At 41.4% G+C, this 19,656-nt stretch overlaps 1 protein-coding gene across 7 annotated transcripts in view; it reads left to right on the plus strand.

Moving 5' to 3' along the window:
• CFAP74 (cilia and flagella associated protein 74) overlaps positions 1–19,656 on the plus strand; it is a 194,777-nt gene that overhangs the window by 119,761 nt on the left and 55,360 nt on the right. For 3 of the 7 annotated variants that reach the window (XM_033922641.1, XM_033922640.1, XM_033922645.1), the window contains 8 exons: positions 3,629–3,748; positions 5,767–5,922; positions 9,179–9,308; positions 12,037–12,191; positions 13,206–13,335; positions 14,821–14,948; positions 16,713–16,847; positions 17,825–18,073. In XM_033922641.1, the coding sequence (XP_033778532.1) occupies positions 3,629–3,748; positions 5,767–5,922; positions 9,179–9,308; positions 12,037–12,191; positions 13,206–13,335; positions 14,821–14,948; positions 16,713–16,847; positions 17,825–17,920 (1,050 nt within the window). In that variant the 3' untranslated portion in view covers positions 17,921–18,073. Of the gene's footprint in view, positions 1–3,628; positions 3,749–5,766; positions 5,923–9,178; positions 9,309–12,036; positions 12,192–13,205; positions 13,336–14,820; positions 14,949–16,712; positions 16,848–17,824; positions 18,074–19,656 lie in introns of those variants that run through there. The other 4 variants (XM_033922642.1, XM_033922644.1, XM_033922643.1 and 1 more) reach the window with 2 other exon arrangements.

The following is a 19,656-nucleotide window of genomic DNA, read 5'->3' on the forward strand; positions in this document are numbered from 1 at the left end:
TTTGAAACCAAATTGATTTCCAAAAGGTCATGATACAGGGGCAATAAAATATTAAATGATCCAATGTCCCTGCTTCCAGATTACAGTGCCAGCATCTATTAGACTTATTGCTGGCTGTTGTTGATGCTTTGACTAGTAGCAGCAGAAACCCGTTCTTTTGATAACTATCCATATGTTCTGATAAATACTCATATTATACTAAATATCATATTAATATTATAAAAAGAAAGCCTCCCTATCATACTTGGCTTTTGAAGGTGCAACCAAAAGAAACAGACCAAATGTGCAGGTTGGCAATCTGGTTTATGGACAGTTTGTTGTTGCCAACAAGGATATGGAGCCTGAGCTGGTCTGTATTAACAGCTGTGGAAGAGCTGTGGGCATGGGTGTGTTTGGGCATGAAGGCCTCTTGTTTAAAGTGTCCTTGGGTTTAGTAAGAAAGCTTTTAGCCCCGCAGGGTGAAATCATCTGGAGCTTGGGAAAATCTATCCATTTTAGATAGTGATCGGAATGAATGGTAGAATATGGGTCAAGGCAAAAACTACCCAACAGACTTTAATTGTAGCAAACATTTTGGAGGCCTGTGAACACATGACAGCAGAACAAAGAAAACAAGTATTGGCAAAGTTTTCAGACAACATGTTGTAAATAAAGCATACCTCCATTTTATTGTTAAAAAGAAATATTATAAAAATAAATATTTATATATAAGCTGAGAAAATTTTATGGTGAGATGGGTTCTTTGAAACACAAGTTCCCCGATATTCCAAACTATTTATAGCATATCGGCACCCGGCCACAGAAATTCAGTGGGTGACATAGCTGGCTAGGCATCAAACCAGCTATGTTTAGCGGTCAAAAGAGGCTGCCTAAATAGCATGCCTATCTTTGACTCCTAAGCACTTAGCCAGTTAGCATAGAATATTGGTTTAACCAGCTAAGTTGCTGTGGCCAGAAGTGAAAATGGATATTCAAAACCGGTTGCCAGAAACAGCTTGGCATTGAATATCCAAGGTCAGCCCGCCTAAGTCCTGCAGTCTGAATATCGGCCCCAAAATGTTTGCTGTTGTTGAAGGGTAGATAATGCAAAATGGTTTCCTTCCTTTTTCTTTAGCCATTCTTATTTCTGATCCCAGAACTAGATCAGTGGATTTCTCTTAGAAGATCCTGCAGAGAAATACAAATTCACACAAGCAGATTATTCTTGTAACAGGAATTACAAACACATTAGAATGGTGAAGTGATATCTCCTCTAAAGAGAATATTCTCCAGTAGGACTGACTTTGACGGGGAGAAATACATAGGCCCTTTCAAAAGATATCCTCATGAGTGAAATATTTCTAATATTATTATTATTTATTGAACTTGCTATACCGCTTACACCTAGGCGGTTTACAATAAACTAAAATGCAAATATATATTGAAAAATGAACGTTGGAAAATAATTTGGTCTCAAATTAATTGTTTATTCGAAAACCATGTAGCTCTTTCGTACGACACAATTTTATTTGGAACATCTATGAGATTAAAAAGTCAAATTTCAGCAAATGATAACAAACTTTTATTAATAATGACAGGAATTGCCATACAAAAAGGGAATTATAATAATTTAAAAAAAATTGGGGGGCCATTGACAGCATATTGGGATGATTAGACACCTTTTTTCCATAAAAATATGTTATAAGAATGAAAAGGGAGGGATGTATAGTTATATTATTGGATGTCCAGTATCTTTGAATATAATATACTAGTCTTTAAGCCCGTTACATTAACGGGTGCTAGAACATATGTGTGTGTGTCTGTCTTTATTTCTTTCTCTCTCTCTCCTTAGCCGCTTTTTTTCTTTCTGCCTTTCTTTTTCCTTGGCTGTGACTTTCTTTTCTCCCCTCACGATGTCAGTAAACAGTGGCCAGTTGTTAACTGATGATCTCATCACTGCCACACTACAGCTGGAGTCTTGCAACCTATTTTTATTGCAGGAACTCTTAAGACAAACCAAAGATAAAGAGGTTGACTTGGAAGTACTAAGGTTTATCTCACACAGTTTGTTTTCACATTTTAATAGTTAAACATTTGTGGGACATAGGGAAATAGGTCAGTCCTTGTACTTCCTGGGTGGCTGTCATAGCAAGATGGGGAGGAGGAGACAGGAAGTTTTAGCCATTGTGCAATGGTGTCATCTAGGGCATTGTCTACTCACTGGTTTTATTTATTTATTCATTCATTCAATTTTCTATACCGTTCTCCCAGGGAAACTCAGAACAGTTTACATGAACTTATTCAGGTACTCAAGCATTTTTCCCTGTCTGTCTTGGTGGGCTCACAAATTTAACCACTGCACCACCCCTGGGTATCCATGCACCTGGAAGTTATGTGAATACTGGCTGATATTCAGTGCCCATAGCCACATACCAACCAGGCAAAGCCAGGACTGCTATTTGTGTGTTTCTCTTTGCCTGCAGACACCAAAACTGAGTACGGCCAATGCCCACATATCTGCCAACTTCAGCCCTGGGTTGTCCTGCTACTAACCAGACAGTGCTACTGAGGTCAGAGGACATATTCAGCAGCACTGTCCAATTAAATACCACTGAATGCCCCTTCTTGGACCACTGATCATGGGCTTAAACCAGGGGTGTCCAACCTGTGGCCCGAGGGCCGCATGCGGCCCCATGAAGTATTTTGTGCTGCCCCGGTCGAGGGCGATGCAGTGTTTTCCTCTGCTGGCCCCGGGTGTTTACCGTCTTGCTGGCTCCCTCCTCTGTCTTGCTGCAGCGTTTGCGCGGCCCCAGAAACATTTTTTTGGGCCAATGCGGCCCAGGGAAGCCAAAAGGTTGGACACCCCTGGCGTAAACCAACCCAGCCCATTGTGACCTGATGGTTTTCTCCGTCTTATGGCTATTATTGACTCATTGATTTCCCAAGAAGCAATAAACCTGAAAGGAAGGAGGGATATGTAAATACTTCAATGATTAGATTAGTTATCAAAGTTTGCATGGTAAACAATTACAGAATCCTACCCCTAGCAAGTACTAAGATTACTACAGAGCTCAGTAGAGTGTATTATCCAAAATACAGCATTTTAATGTGCATTGTCTTGTATTGACAGTTGAAAGAAGGTTGGAAGTGAAAAGCAAGGGGATATATTTAGAGTGAATATCTACAGATTCCTATTTTCTGTCGACACTCCTGCCTGTTAGCATAATGTTCCATATGAAGGAGCACATGGAAAATGTGGTTGCTTTTAATTTTAAAACAGAATATTCTAATAGCAGAAAAGCTTATATCACAACTAGCATCCACCATGGTGCTAAGAATGAAAGCACAAGTATCAGCAAATCTGATTGGCTGAGACTGCTATATTTCTACCCTCATACTATATGACTCAAGAAAAAAGAGGACGGATTGAGATATCCGGGTTTTACTTCCGTTGAAAGCAATGGAAGAAAACCCTGGAGGCCTCAATCCATCCTTCTTTTTCTGGAGCCATAAGGCAACTCTACCCTCTCATATACTGTATGCCAGCAAATGCAGCTTCTATTGAAATTTTGGTAGATAAGTTGCCCTTTACATTACTGTTTGTGTCTTTTCTTCTGGTCTATGTATTCCTTAACTAATAATATTTTAGGTGAGTTTTTCCTACCTAAATCCCCTTGGGCCTTTCATATTGGTTAATGCTGTGAGTGTTCTTGAACCAGGAAGTAGTGCTCCTCTGCTTATCTCCTTTTTACCACAGGAAAGCAAAATGGTAAGTTTAAAGGAACATGAAGCATTGTTGTGCACTGGAGATGTAAATTTTATGCAATGTACAGCTCTTCTGCTATGATGCAGATCCACCCTGCCCCCATATTTGCTGACCATATGCATAAAACGGCTCACCAGCCACGTGGTTTTCCATATGGTCATCCATTCTATTCTGGCATGCAAATGAAGTCATAGTATTAAAACCAGTTATCTGATCGATGGCTTAACCTTCCATGCCACAATCAGATCAGTACTACCAACCCAGAAAACCCAACAGTTGGGTTACCAACAGGTCTGCCTGTTTTTATCATTTTTTTTTTTCCTATGGGCACAGATGTACCCATAAAATAGAAAATGCTGTGCCGGCCCTCCCCAATGACCCCCTCTGACAACCCCAGTACCAAAATAGAGGCAGGAGGGAAGTCCACTCGCTCTTGCTGCCACAAACCCCTCCCCCCCCCGCACCAGCTAAACGCTCCCCCTGCTGCACTTCAATAGAAATCAGCAGGAGGGATGCCTACTCCCTCCTACTGCTGTGACACCCACCCCCCCTCCTGCCGAACTGGCACCCCCCTTTCCAGGACCCTCCCCCCCTCCACTGAACTGACCCCTTACCTCCTTTCCATTTTACTTCCTAAAAAAAAATCGGCAGGAGGGATGACCACTCACTCCTGCCTAAGACCTTGATTGGCTCAGACACCTGAGCCAATCAGAGCCTTAGACTCCTCCCTCTGTATCCCAGGATGCACCGGGAAGGGGGCTCAGTTTGACGGGGGAAGGAGCAGGTTAGGGGGCAGAGAGGAGGAGAGGTATTGCCGTGAATATCAGGTCATTAAATTTTAAATTGAAACCATGATAAATAAATCTGTTATTCTTCAGTTGAAATATTCCCTCCCCTACCATTTTATCTATGGTTCTGGTCTCTAGCACTTATAAGGCTCACTGTCTCTTTTAACTTAGTAATACTGCCTTCTGTCAGGCTTAGAATACTATTGGATATAATTTAGCCGCGATATTGCATCAAGGCATTAGGTAGCAGTTTTGCACTGTCTTAGTGCGCTCAGATACAGTACGGCACTTGGGTATTTTTCAAGCTACCTAGCAGCAGTTTAACATTTTGATTTCATATTCAGTCCAGGCGGGCAGCAGTTTTTAAACCTCTGATAGCCACAAGCAGAATTAAGAGTAGATATTCAATATTGGACCATGTCTGAGTTTCACCTTTGAATATCCAAGTAACTGTGATTACCCAAAAGTTAACTGGACACCAGCTGATATTCAGATCAGTGCCTATTAAGCTCATCAGTTAAAGTTAGGACAGCTTTCTTGCTGTCCTAACTTTATGCGCTTACTTAACTGGTTAATGGACTGAATATCATCGCTAACTGATTAAGTGCCAGCTCCACCAAAGCTGTGCCTTCCAAACCACCCCATCACTAACTGGACAGTATTGTGGTGATCAGGTGCAGTCTTTCGAATATTATAGGGCCCATACCCCCGATATTAAACTGTACTTAGCCGGCTAGGAACGGCTTCCGGTCAGCTAAGTACTGTTTAGCCGGCTATCTTATCAGGCTAAATACTGCTTAGCCTGCTAGCTATGGGAGATAGTTATCTTCCATTGAATATATCCAGCTCGCTGGCTAGCCTGGTAATAGCCAGTCACCACAGATATTCAGAGGCTGGCTGGCTAAGGCACCTGGGCAGACAGACCTGCCTAAAAAGCAGGTCTATCATTGGCTGTTAGGCCTTAGCTGGCCAGTCACAGAATATCAGCTTAGCTGGCTAAGACCACGGTGGCAAACTTTAAACCAGAAATTCCATGCTGTTAGCCAGTTATGGCCCCAGCATTGAATTTCTAGGATCATCACAACCCGTGGTAGGTAGCCAGGCTGCCTCCTGTGAGCAGAATATCGGGTCCATAGTCTTTTAAGCCCAAAGACTTTTCAGCGTTAGTTTAAACTGTTCTTACTATTATATGGAAATAGAGAACACAACTTTTTTTGTTCACTCTTCAAACAGTTCTATGAAAATCTGGACGTGCGCAGTTCAAGGGCTACGCTCCAGCTGAACATTACAGGTCATGGCATAACGCCCTCAGTCATTTGTTCTGTGCAAGATGGAGTGATAAATATGGGATATGTTCTATCAAATGACAGTGTCACAACAACATTTAAGGTAACCATGCTAATTCCCATTTCATTGTTAATGTTAAGTTTTATTTCTCTTTAATTTTGGAGATTTGTCATCTGTAAGCCCCCTGGAGCTCTGTAAAACTATTATTTAGGGCCACAGAAATACTCTTTTAAGCTCACACGTAATTTATAACTGTAGATAGGTTACTCCTTTAGAGGTCCCTTTATTAAGTTGTGGTAAGATCTAGCTCATGCTCACTACAGCTTAAAATGGTTTACCATGAGATGCATACAGGGCAGGATTAACCAATAGTCCAAGTAGGCACGTGTCTAGGGCCCGAAATGGTCAGGGGGGCCTGATGAAGGAGGGCATCAACATTGTTTTTTCCAAATGGCGATGGGCCCCTCCAGCATCGATCAGCAACGCGGGCCCTCCCCCCCCCCGATCGGCAACGCGGGCCCCACCCCGATTGGCAACGTGACCCCCCCCCCCATCGACAGAAAGTAAGACAAGCTAGCAACACGGGTAAGAAAGGCAACGGGAACTGTAATTGTGCAAGCGGTGCTGCTTGCCCAAAGCTTCCCTCTGACGCAGCTTCCTGTTTCCGCCTGGGCGCATGGTGGGGTGGGGCGGGGGGCCCAGTGTACTTGTGTGCCTAGGGGCCCTCAATGAATTAATCCTGCCCTGGATGCATATAGGTGTCCTGTGGTAAATTCCAAATCTGCATGTGCTACCCCTGCTCTAAAAAATATATTTGAATCTTTGTTGGAGTGGGTATGTCTGGGGGCAAAGTGTAGGTGTTTCCTGTGTTAATCAGTTGGCGCACTCGCATTATCGCACACTAACTGGTTAGTGCAGCATTACCACATGAGCCCTTACCACCTACAGAATAGGTGTCGGTAAGTGTGCCTGCGGTCATTCTTTTTAATGGCTACCCACTAACGGCAATATTAGCACAAGCCATTAACAGAAAAAAAGAAGGTAATATATAGAAATAAAACAAAAGGATTAAAAGTGATACCTTTTTCATTGGACTAAATTAGGCCCTCTTTTATAGAGGGGATTACCACGGCGGCCTGCTGTAATCGCACTGAAGTCCATTGAGAATTAATTGGCTTTGGTGCCGTTGCCGCTCAGCAGCTTTGTACAAGTGTGTGTGTGTTGGGGGGTATTGCATTGTTTAATTAGCTTTCAAAGGTAACTGCTTCAGATCAGAAATAAGCAAATGTTGACAAATACCAGTATATATACGTGAAATAGAAAAGCATTCCAGTGACAGTCTCACAGCAGGAGGGAGGGGTGAGCAAGGTGAGAAACAGGGAGGGCTGGGTGGGTGAGAGACAGAGAGATATGGTGATAAGAAAGGTGACAAAGCAGTAAAATTTCATGGTTTGTAATGCAATAGAAAAACAAGATATTTGTCGAGTCCTATCTGGTGGGTGTCAAAATATTTTATCATTTTGATTTTAAAGGCCTTATGTTCCTGGATTCTCTTAAAATTTCCTTTTACTATTCTTACTATAAAATCATTGATGAAGTGTCGTCCCACGGACAAGATATCTTGATGGACATTGCCATTTTTAATTTTAGATTCTGCTTTGTTTCTCCAATGTAGCACCCTTCTTTACACTTTTTGCATTGTTTCTCATCCCTCCTCCTGTGAGACTGTCATTGGAAAGCTTTTATAATTCACTTATTTATACTGGTATTTATCAACATTTAGTTATTTCTGATCTGATGAAGAAGAGTTACCTTTGAAAGCTAGTCCAATAAAAAAGGTATCACCTGTATTCCTTTTGTTTTATTTCTGTTTATTTCTATATATTACCTTAAAAAGTGGACTAACATAGCTACCATAGCCACCATTTCACCCATAGAAAAAACAATAAATCGGCCATTTTCTGGCTAAGGTGAAAATGGCCTTAGCACGTGGGAAAACTCTGCATAAGGGCACACTAAGGCCATTTTCTACTTCAGCTTAGCCAAAGGACTCCTTGATAAAATCTATCAGTAAGTCAACTGCCAAAAAATGGTGGAGGAAGGGAATATAAGAAATTGAATACAGGCAGTCCATTTTTAAACTGTTTTAAAGTTGAATTTGTATGTAATTTGGATCCTGTACAGTACAAAGTCTATAAAAACATTAAAGAAACAGTCCTCAAAATAAAGTACTATAGTTTAAACAGAAAGAAAAGATAGGATGTTTTCACTTACTTTTGTTCTTCATCCATCCCACTGTTCCCTCTCCACACCATATCCACCATTTCTCCTCATCCCTCTCTTCCCCATGCATCTGTACCTCACGCTTCTCCCACCACTATGTCCAATATTTCTCTCTCCCTCCCTATGCCCAACAATTCACCTCTTTCTTCATTTCTCCATGTGCACCATCTCTCTTTTCTCTCATTCAGAAACCCATGCCCAACAATTCTCCCTTTCCCCAGCTCAGCATCTCTTTCCCTCAATCCCTCCCAAGTTCATGCTCCCCTCCATCCATTCTGTGTCCCAAGTTTATGCTCCCTCGTTTCTTCCTCCCTTCCATCCTTTGTCCAAGGTTTGCGCTCCCTTCTTCTTTCTGTGTCCCAATGTGACCCTGCTTCTACCTTCCTGTGCCAACACACCCCCTCCTTCCTCCCTTCCTATCCCAACACAACTTTCCTCCTCTCTTCTATGTCCCAACTCACCCCTTGTAGTCCTTCCCTCCTTTCCGCAGGTGTTTTCCTCCTCTGGTCAGCTGCCTCCTCCCAGCCGCACTTCTCTTCGCAAAGCCGCTGCCGCGGCTCCTACAAGCAGCCCATGTCTGACCCAGAAGCCTTCCCAGGCTGTGTGTAGGAATTGCATCTGGGAGGAGGCAGCCAGCCAGAGGAGGTAAACACCCGCAGGAGGAAGGGAGGCACGAATGTGGGAGCAGAATGGAGTGAAGGACTACAAGGGGTACGTTGGGACACGGAAGGGAGGAAGTGGGGGCACTTTGGCACAGGAAGTGAGAGGCAGGACCCCGGTTCATAAGTACGAGTCTGACATAAGTCGGACATTCTTAACCCAGGGATTGCCTGTAATTGCTTCATAATGTAAAAAGAGCAAGGTGAATGAAGGTACAGGCTTCTGCTAGTATTTTACAATGGAGACATGGAACTCTTGCATTAGATCAAAGATTTTTATTCTAAAAAAAAAGAAAAATTGTGTACTGCCTCCTTGAATTCTTTTATGCCACAGTTTGTAAATTACATAAACTTAAAAAAAATAAATTTCAACCATTAAAACATTAATTTGCCAATGATGAAAATTTATATTCCAGTTACAGAATGTTTCTACCATTGCTTTACAATATTCCATAAAACTGGACAGTCTTTTGGTAACAAGGCACGAAGAGCAACAGAAACGCCCTCCATTTCTTGGCTCTGGTAGAGAAGCCTCCAGTCTAGTTGGTAAATATTTTCTTTGAATTCTTGCTTTAGTATACTCGGAGAACTCGTGTTTTGTAGGCTAGTGGAAAATAATTCAGTTATTCACAGCCACCAAGTCGAACGGACCAAAAACTGAATCCGGAGCAGCAAGGAACATTTCTGAAGCCAGCCAAGCAACTCAGTGGTAGTGCACACCATCCCCCAGATTCCATATAGGTTGCCAAAATTTTGTTGTCTAATTAGTTAATAAGCCTTTACCAATCAATAGAAAAAGAGAAAAATGAATGCAGATAAAGACCATATGGCCTATCTACCGTGTTTCCCCGAAAAAAAGACCTACCCCGAAAATAAGCCCTAGCATGATTTTCAGGGTAGGTCTTAATATAAGTCCTACCCCTAAAACAAGCCTTAGTTAGATCACCCCCGAAGCCCCTCCCGAATGTCCCCGACACTCTCCGACTCCATCCCTGGATTTGCCAGCAGCAAGTACTCCCCCCCCCGCTGCACAGCTGAACCCCACTGACTCACCCACCCCACTTACCCTCCCGCTGCAGCATCTTTCCATCTCTCCCTCCCATCCAAACCTGCCAACTCTCCCACCGCGAGACCGACATACCTCCATCCAAACAGCAGCATCGGCAGCACTTTAAACAGGCTGCTTCGTGGTCTTCTCCCACTGGGTCCTACCCTCTACCGCATCACTGGGAAGGAGGAAAAATGGTTGACTCGAATATAAGTCAGGCGGCTTAATATTCATATTCCCTACCCTGCCAGGATCTGCACCCAGCGCCCCCTCTTTTCCTTGTCAAGCTCTGCACCCAGCCCCCTTCCCTCCCTCCTCTGTCAGGCTCTGCACACATCTCCCGTCCTGCCAAACATTGCATACAGTCTCCTTCCCTCCCTCCCTCTCCACCCTGCCACCCCCCTCCCTATCATGTCCATTGTACCTCCTCTGACACTGGAATCCCTGGTGGTCCAGAGGTGCAGCAGGCAGGAGTGATCTTTCAGCGCTCCTGCCCCGCTTCTAAATTGGTTGGTCGCTATCGTGAGTTCCGGCTTCAGCCACTGAGCAGTACTGAGCTTTGGCGTGCTTGGTGCTAAGCGGCTTCCTGAATGGAACTCGTGGCAGTGACTGACCGGATTAGCAGGACAGGAGCACTGAAAGCTTGTTCCTGCTCACTATACCTCTGGACCACCAGGGATTCCAGCGGCAGAGAAGGTACGATGAACAGGGCAGGGAAGGGGGATAGGGTGCAGAGCCTAGCAGCCCGGCGGAGGCCTGCAATAAGTTTGGAGGAGGGGCACTGGCCCATTTATAAACTGGGACCCCCATTTTTGGCCCAATTTTTTGGTCCCAAAATCCCGGTTTATATTAGAGTATATACGGTAGATCACTTTCCAGAGAACCTTGGTGACTTAAGCGAAGAGCAAGATGAAAGATATCACCAAGACATAAAAACAATGAAAGCCAGATACCAAGGAAGATGGGATTCCTAGCGGCTATTGTTGGAATCTTATGCAGATTCCGCTCTTGGAATTCTTACAAAAGGAACATCTTGTGTGTCGAATAATTGGAAAGTTTGTATCATAAACTTGTGCTTTTAGTATGAAATAAGTAGATTTTTATGTTGTACATTTTTCTTTTAATTTTTAATATGTTTCCTTCATGCATAAAATATATATATATTTTTTTTATTCTTTATTCATTTTCAAATCTTGCAACAAGTGTACAATATTCAATCAATTAATTTGTACAAAATCACTTGACATTCTTAACATTATTATTATTAAATGCATATAAAAGAGACCCCACCCACACCCAGCCCATTCATCAGGAACCAACCCATTAAAATACAAGACATACCTCCCCAATCCCACACTAAAAATATTCCTATGTAATAAAAAAAAGGTGTCCAAGGTGTCCAATCATTAGAATATGTAATCAATGGCCCCCAAATCTTTTTAAAACTATTGTAATTACCTTGCTGTATAGCAAGCATTCTCTCCATTTTATAAATATGACAAACTGAATTCCACCAAAAGGTATAATTAAGTTTAGTATAATCCTTCCAATTTCCAGTAATATGTTGAATGGGAACCCCTGTCAGTATAAGCAAAAGCTTATTGTTATTTGTTGAAATTTGACTCTTGAATCTCATAGCAGTACCAAATAAAATAGTATCATATGAAAGGGCAACATGATTTTCTAACATTGAATTAATTTGGGGCTAAATTAACTTCCAAAAGGCATTGACAAAGATATTAATTTAAACACTGCATTAAAATATCGAGCAGAGTGAAGAGTGGTGTATGGCACGTGTTCTGAAAAACTAGAGTTGATAGGAGAAAATTGGTGCCCTTTTTGGAATCAGCAGGTCAGATATACCCAGAAACAGATCTAACATTTGAGGCACCAAAATAAGTGTTGGCCAGTATTATTAGAAGCCAATGATATGAATAAGGTTTCCAGTTGAGGTACCTTGTGCACCTGTGGGACTTTGGTTTCATTTGTTTAGATATTTTAATTGTTGACTACATGGGTTTCCCATATAGTTTCCTAAAGTATATGAGTGTATACAAGCCTACTTTCTATAGTTTTTGGTTTTGTGGGTTTGCAAGTGTTGTTAGTTTTGTAGGAAAGATGATTTAATTTACCCATTTCTGAGTTTGCCTTGTTATTCTAACTGTATATTATGCTGAGGTTAGTGTTCTGTAGTGAATCTCAAATTGCAGGCCACTATTTCTACAGGCCCGCAGAACTTTAGTGGCTTCAGTGTGTTCAGTGTGTCTCCAGTAGAAGGAATTCTTGATCCTGGGATAACCCAGGATTTCACAGTCACCTTCAGGCCAGACCACGAGAGTTTGTACTATTCGGACTGCCTCAAGGTGGAGCTCTTCGGCAAGGTAAGACAAAGATGCTGTGTTAATTATAAATTCCACAGAATGAGTGTTAAAGAGCAAAACATTTGCTCTTTCTAAGCTGGGCATTATGTTCTAGCTAACATGTGGTAGTTGACAATAATATGTGTTATCTTCAATGACACAGCTTAGGTGGGATTTATTGCTAAATAATCATGAGCTCTGAAGCATGCAGATGTATGCAAAACACCTCATTATTAGACAGAATAGCTACATAAACAGTGTTACCTGTGGAAAATTAACAACAGGAGGAACCTAAAGGAACTGGTGCTTAGGGGAAAATACCCTTCTAACCACCCAATTCCTCAATAAATAATAGCCCCTCAATCTATTCACTCCTGATCCATTTTCAAATAACAGCCTCCCATTGGTCCTTCCACTCGAGCTTCCCACACTTTCTTGGTGCCTATGAGGGGGGTTCCCAGCAGTTAGTGAGGAGATGGCAGGAGCGATGCCCAGGCAAATCCCTCAGTCAAAATGGTGGCCTCAGACCCACTAGTGGTAGTTTTGAGGTACTGCTGATAGGGGTTCAGGCTGTGAATTAAGGGAGCACTCTCTTAGAAGCTTAATTACGCAAGTATATTGTTTGTGAGAAAAGACCTGCGGAAAGTCTTTTATGGCTAGTAACCCAAACTGGGAGATTTTAATAAATAGTGAAAGTCTGTCTTACAATATAAGATTCCTTTGATCTGGTATAACTGTATTAATATGGAGCGGAAGAATGGCCTAGTGGTTAAAGCTGCTGCCTTAGCACCCTGAGGTTGTGAGTTCAATTCCAACCTGCTTCTTGTGACTCTGGACATTCCATTGCTCAGGTACCACAGTTAGAGTGTGAACCTGCCGGGACTGATAGAGAAAATACTTTAGAGTATCTGATTACTATTGAATGTATTGTAAACCACTTTAGGTGAATCTCTTCATAAAAAGCAGTAAATAAGTAATCATACATGTTGCTGGAATAATATTCAGTCATAGGTGTAAAATGTTTGCTTCATATAGAAAATAGCTCATGTGATCCAGCTGAAAGGAGCATCAAGAAACCACATAATGTTCGTGGAAGGTGGTGACCCTCTAGGTGTTTCTGTTGAATCTTTGAGTATAACACCAACCTATGAAGACAGCATTAAAGGTACTAAGTTCCCTTCTTAAAACATGGCTGTTGCCATTTTCTCTGCTTCTAAAGACCATTTGGCCTATTTAGTCTGCCTATCTATACCAATAACTACGCTTAATAATTCCTACCTCTCCCTCTGAGATCCTCTGTACTTGTCCAATGCTTTATTAAATTCAAATGCCATTTTCATTTCAAGCTCCTCTAGATAGCATAAGAACAGTTATACTGGGTCTAGCAGATGCTCCATCTAGTCCAATATACTACTCCCAACAGTGGCCAAAACTCCCAAATAGTGGCAACATTCATGCTACCGATCGCAGTGGCTTCCTCCATGTTTGTTTCACTAGCAGACTATGGGTTTGAAACTCCTATAGCCAAACCCACCGCCCCATCACTGTGTATGAAGATTTAGAAAAAATACTAGATATGTGCTATTCTGATAATAGTGAGCTTTCAACGGCAAAAAAAAGTGAACTTCTACTTATCTTTTAAAGATGTTTAGCTTCAGTCCCTGGCTGAACTACATATTTCTGAATGTATGAGTGAAAAAAGAAAAGTACCTTTCTTATACAATTTATTTTTTATTTTTTTTCAAATTCTTTATTCATTTTTTCATCTTCAACCTCCTAAAACTTGCAAAACCTAACAAACTAATTAATCCCCCTACTACCTTCATATATTATGACTAAGTCTGCAGACAGCAAAACTGCCAAAACTTCCCTAAGATCCTTCACAACCGTTAGAGCAGGGGTCTCAAAGTCCCTCCTCGAGGGCCGCAATCCAGTCGGATTTTCAGGATTTCCCCAATGAATATGCATGAGATCTATTTGCATGTACTACTTTCATTGTATGCTAATAAATCTCATGCATATTCATTGGGGAAATCCTGAAAACCCGACTGGATTGCGCTAGAGGTATTATTCTATCCGGATCTATTGCTTAATCTGCTCTTAGTATAGCTAACTCCTCATGAAGATGATCTCGTTTAAGGACTACCTTACTTCCATTTCTATTTGTGTTTATGGTAGTCAGAAGAAAGACATGAAATGACACAGTTATATGCTGAATCTCTGCCCTAAGAAATTATCGGTAGATATATTTCATAAGTTAAAGAAACGGTGTATTTCTTCTTTATATTAGTATCTATTCTTTGATCCTCTCTAACTTATTGTGGGCTAAATATTTGAGATATCTTTTTTTTATTTTTCAAGATTAACCCCCTCTTCTATTAAACTGTGCTCATAGAGTTCCTATGAGCATCGGAAGCAGCGCAGGCCATTCAGCACGGCTCTCTGCGCTAAAAACTGCTAGCGCAGTTTAATAGAAGAGGGGATAAGTGTATTTTGGTATTTTCTTGATCTATATCAAGCTGAATGTATTTTGTTTGATTGTTAATATAATAAGATGCATAAATAATAATATTAAAAAAGAAAAGGATATTTTCAACATCCACTAGCAGCTTCTATATTATGTTAAACTGCTGATTCTTTGTCTGTTTAGAGAAAGAGGAAACTATAAAACTTGTGCTACTCAAGCTGCGGTATGTCCAGACACAGGGCACGATCACACCAGCGTTTAGAGAAATTCACATCGGCTTTGTGCGTTCAAGCCAGACACCAGTAAAGAAGGTAAATGCCCTGGTGATCACAAATCTAGCCTTTATTCAGTATCCTTATTGAAATCACCTGGGCATGTTCAGAAAGCTAGAGGAGGTAGCATGAAATAGGAATGAGAAATAGTATATAGGTCAGTCCAACAAAATAAGAATAATAATTTATATCCTAAGTAAAAGGAAATGAATATGCATTATCGGTGCAAAATCCTTATTGAAATCACATAGGTATTCCAAGAACTAGGTGTGTTCACAAAGCTAGAATGGGAAGCATGAAATAAGAATGAAAAATAAAATATAGACCAGCCCAACAAAAAAGTTGAACAATGGGGGCACATTTTAAGCTTGTTGAAAATATGGAAAGAAAAAAGAGTGTCTGAATGGCTGAAAAATCTAATCTAATCTGGTATTCCTGAGTCGCGCTATGCCTAAACAGGTTCAAGGCGACTTATAATGTTTTGAGTTACAGAATGAATATACTACTTTATAGTAGTTTGAGGAGGTCAGCATTATGGACAGGGTAATAGAGAAGAGAATGGAGGTTCTTTGATGGTACTGGTATAGCGTTTGAGTAGAGGGTGAGATTTAGTGATATTAATTATTTTGAGTTAGTTGTCTACGGTGTGTATGCTTTCAAAGAAGAGTGTTTTTAATTTTTTTCGGAATCTGTTATAGAATGTTACTATCCTGGGAAGGTTGGGAGGTTGTTCCAGGTCTTGGTGCCAAGATATGTGAAAAGCGAGTCAAATACACATTTGTATTTAACCCCTTTGGGAGACGGGAGTAGCAGTTGAAGCAATTTCAGTTTTTGGTTTATGTAGACCAGGAGTTGACAAATAAGTTTATGAGCGATTCAGTAGTTTTTGCATATAAGATTTGAAACATTAAGCATGATAGTTTGAAGGTAATGCAGGTTTTGACAGGCATCCGGTGTAAGTTCTTATAGTAGGGTAAGATGGAGTCAATTTTTTTTAGTTTGAATATCAGTCTGACCGCCATGTTTTGAATCATCTGTAGTTTGTTCAGGAGAGTAGAGTTTAGACCTGCATAGAGGAAGTTGCAATAGTCCAATTGGGATAGTATGAGCATTAGTATGGAAAAGTGATGTTCTTGAAAAAAGGGCCTGATGAGTCTTAGTCCTCATATTGTAGAAGGTTTTCTTACTTATATTGGATACTTGAGATTCATACAATAGGATGGAGTCAAGAATGACTCCTAGTACCTTGGATGTCTTGTTGATCTCCAGCGTGGATCCTGAGGTTAGAGTTACAACATTAGGAACTGTGTGTACAGTGTTATGAAACCACAGCTTATAACAATGCCAATTAAAGTCTGAAAGGCACAAAGAGTGAGAGACCAATGAACTGAAAAACGAAACAAACCGAAACAGTTAAGAAGTGAAAAAATCAAAACAAACATAATCATGAGGAAAAACCAAACATTGAGACCAAAACCAAAAAATGTGCATGAGAAAACAAACTTTTTTCATTCTTATTTCATGCCTCCCATTCCAGCTTTTTGAACACACCTATTTCTTGGACCAGCTATGTGATTTTAATAAGGCTATGTTATCTTACCCTTATGGATAGTTCTTTTGCACTGATAATGCAACTGACTTTACTCTATAACTTGCACACCCAAATTTGCACTCTGGTTGGAAATTTGAGTGCGCAAGTTTATAGAATTAGAGGGAATGTGTTCTGAGAGGAAGCTGGTCTATTTCCAGATTACTTTGGATTTACCATATGCTTATTTCTTGCATTTTACATCTCTATTTCAGTCTATAGAATTTACCTTGGAAAATGTTTCGGTCTTAAATCAGAATGGATTCACTGCTGAGCCTGTAAAAGGAATGGTGGAGCCTGGGCAAAGAAAATCCATCAGTGTTTTTTGGACGCCACCTGCCGGATTTGATGTACGTGAGACCATAGGAAAACAATCCATCTGAAATAGACCATTTGGTTAGGCGCTGCTAGGCACCCTAATCACGGACACCTAGAAACACCTAACTAAAATTTTTGCACAACTTAATTGTTTTCTAATGGGTTAAATTGGTAATTTAGATTGTGCATAGATATTCATGCGATGCCTAGTGAGGTCTAAGTCGAGGCACTCTCTAATGCCTAAACACATATTTAGACAAACCAAAGTAAAGCGAATTACAATAGTCAAAAACAGGGGTCAACACTGGAGTAATGGCAGTTTGAAAGGTGTTCAACGAGCGAAAATCCCTCAATCTTCATAATAGACGTAGTTTTAAAAAAGCCGTTGACACCACAGCCTTAATTTGCACTTAAAAGATAAAGTAGAATCAAGGATAATACCTAAATATTTGCATTGGCTAAGTACAGAGATCTTTACACCATCAAAACCAATCTCAGTTGGAAACATATTTAATGGATTATTACGTTTGAAACATAAAATTTGAGTCTTCGCCACATTGAGCTTAAGACAATTCTGAAACATCCAATCCCACTATAGTGTCCAGAAAAGCGGGATTCCTTACATAGTTTCGATATACTTTGCGATTGTTTAAACATTTAAGACCTTTGAAAATGCATTGGAATAATGGAATTATTTTCTTAGTTAATTCATAATTTGTGTGCAAAGCGTCCTCCTTCAACATTTACATATTCAGAAAGGGGCCAATATTCAGAGCAATTTAAGCAAGCTAGAGAGGCTCTGGCTTGCTTAAATTGCCCAGGGCCACAGAACCATCAATATTCAGCGGCACCAAGCCAGCCAATGCTGCTGAATATTGGCTCTGACTGGCCCCAAAAAACTGGGATAAATTGCATTCAGAAAGCTCTATCTCTTTCTTTTAACGTACTTTAATACATTGTCAATGACTTACACATGTATATATTCTTTTTTTATTTTTTATTTTAACAGAAGAATTCGGTGACTGCCACAGCACAACTAACAGTAAAAGGCGACATTATAGAGAAGTACAAAATTATGTGCTCAGCATTTGTGATTTCATCATAAATGGATGACAAGTGAGGTGGGCATTTTGAATATCAGTGTGAAGGATGTTATAGTGTACCTACTAACTCAAAAGGAACTTATTTAGGATAAGTTTTATACAATTAATTGATAAGGATTATTTTTTCAATCATTAAACTTTCAACTTTTCTCCAGCATTTGGTATGTGTTGATGTGTATGTAAGTTTGGGAGGCTGTGGAACCCAGGGAACGTTAACAATAAATCAGGAAACATTTCCCCCTCTGGTCCCATCTCTAGTTGCTTTCAACTAATTACTCTAAACACTATTTTAGTACTAATAAATCCATAATTAATAGGGATAGACACAGGAGAAACATAAGGAAATATTTCTTCAGGGAGAAGGTGGTGGAGGCATGAAAAAAAAACTCCCAATGGAAGCAGTGAAGGCAAAAGTGGTATGGACTAGAGAGCTGCATGGGAACAGGGCCGATGAGAATCCCACAGAATCTGTGGGAATCCTGTGTGGTTCCCCCCAGATCCTCGGTGACCCCTGGGGTCACGGGGATCCCGCAAGGTTAGAAGCATCTCATGCAGGGCTCCCACGATGTACCTGTCTCCTGGCTCAGATGTCCAAGAAGGCCTCCTCCTTCCTTCCAGCTGTACTTGTTTCTTCACAAAGCCACGGGCAGTAGTTCCTATGTGATATCAGGTGGCTCTGACATCAGAGAGAAGGCTTCCAGGTCAGCCAGGGGCAGCATGTAGAAACCACTGCCCACAGATGTGAAGAAACAAGTGTGCCTGGAAGGAAGGAGGAGGAGGCCTACTTGGACATCTTAGAGCCATCCAGAACACAGGTACACATCTGTGGGAGGGGGCACAAACTTGGGACACAGAATGGAGAGAAGGAGGGAGAGGGGTGTATTGGGGCAGGGGAGGGAGGGGGCACATTGGATCACAGAAGTAAGGAAGGAAGCATGCACCTGAGACATAGATTGGAAGGAAGAAAGGAGGGAGAGGGCACGAACTTGGGACACTGAATGGAGGGAGGGAGGAAGGGAGGGGCGTGAACTTGGGACAACTTGGGACAAAGAAGTGAGGGAGAGGTGCACGAACTGGGGACATAGAATGGAAGAATGGAGGGAGGGAGGGAAAGAGATGCTGAGATGGGAGAGGGAATAGAAAGAGAATTGTTGGGCATGGGTGTGTGTAAGAGAGAAAGAGAGATGGTACACATGGGGAATGGAAGAAAAAGAATTGTTGGGCATAGGGAGAGAGAGACTTGTTGGACATGGTGGTGGGAGAAGAGTGTGGTAGAGATGCATGGGGAACAGAGAGATGAGATGGAGAAATGTTGGATAGGGTGGTGGAGAAGGAACAGTGAGATAGATGGAAAGGGATGCACGAGGGAGGAATGTTGGACATGGTAATGGAGGAAGAGATGTGGCGTGGTACTGAAGAGGTGTGATTAAAGGAGAAATGGGGTGGTGGGCAAGGGTGAAAGATGCTGCACATGGTCCAGGAAATGAGAGAGGAATAAATGTTGGGTGTGGCAGTAAAGGGGGTGGGAGAGATGCACCCTAGATCCATCTCTCTCCCCCTTTTCTCACTCCCTTTGTAGCAAGGGAGGGAATGAGAGAAAGATGGTGGACAGTGAGAAATAGGGAGACATGTTGCACATGAGAGTGGAGGAGAAAGAGGAAAAAATGTTGTGTAGTGGTGGGGAGGGGAAAAAGAGGAAGATGGATTCAGGACAGAAGTGAGTGAGGATGCTGTACAA

The sequence above is a fragment of the Geotrypetes seraphini genome, chromosome 15 (assembly GCF_902459505.1).
Source record: "Geotrypetes seraphini chromosome 15, aGeoSer1.1, whole genome shotgun sequence".
Classification (NCBI taxonomy): Eukaryota; Metazoa; Chordata; class Amphibia; order Gymnophiona; family Dermophiidae; genus Geotrypetes; species Geotrypetes seraphini.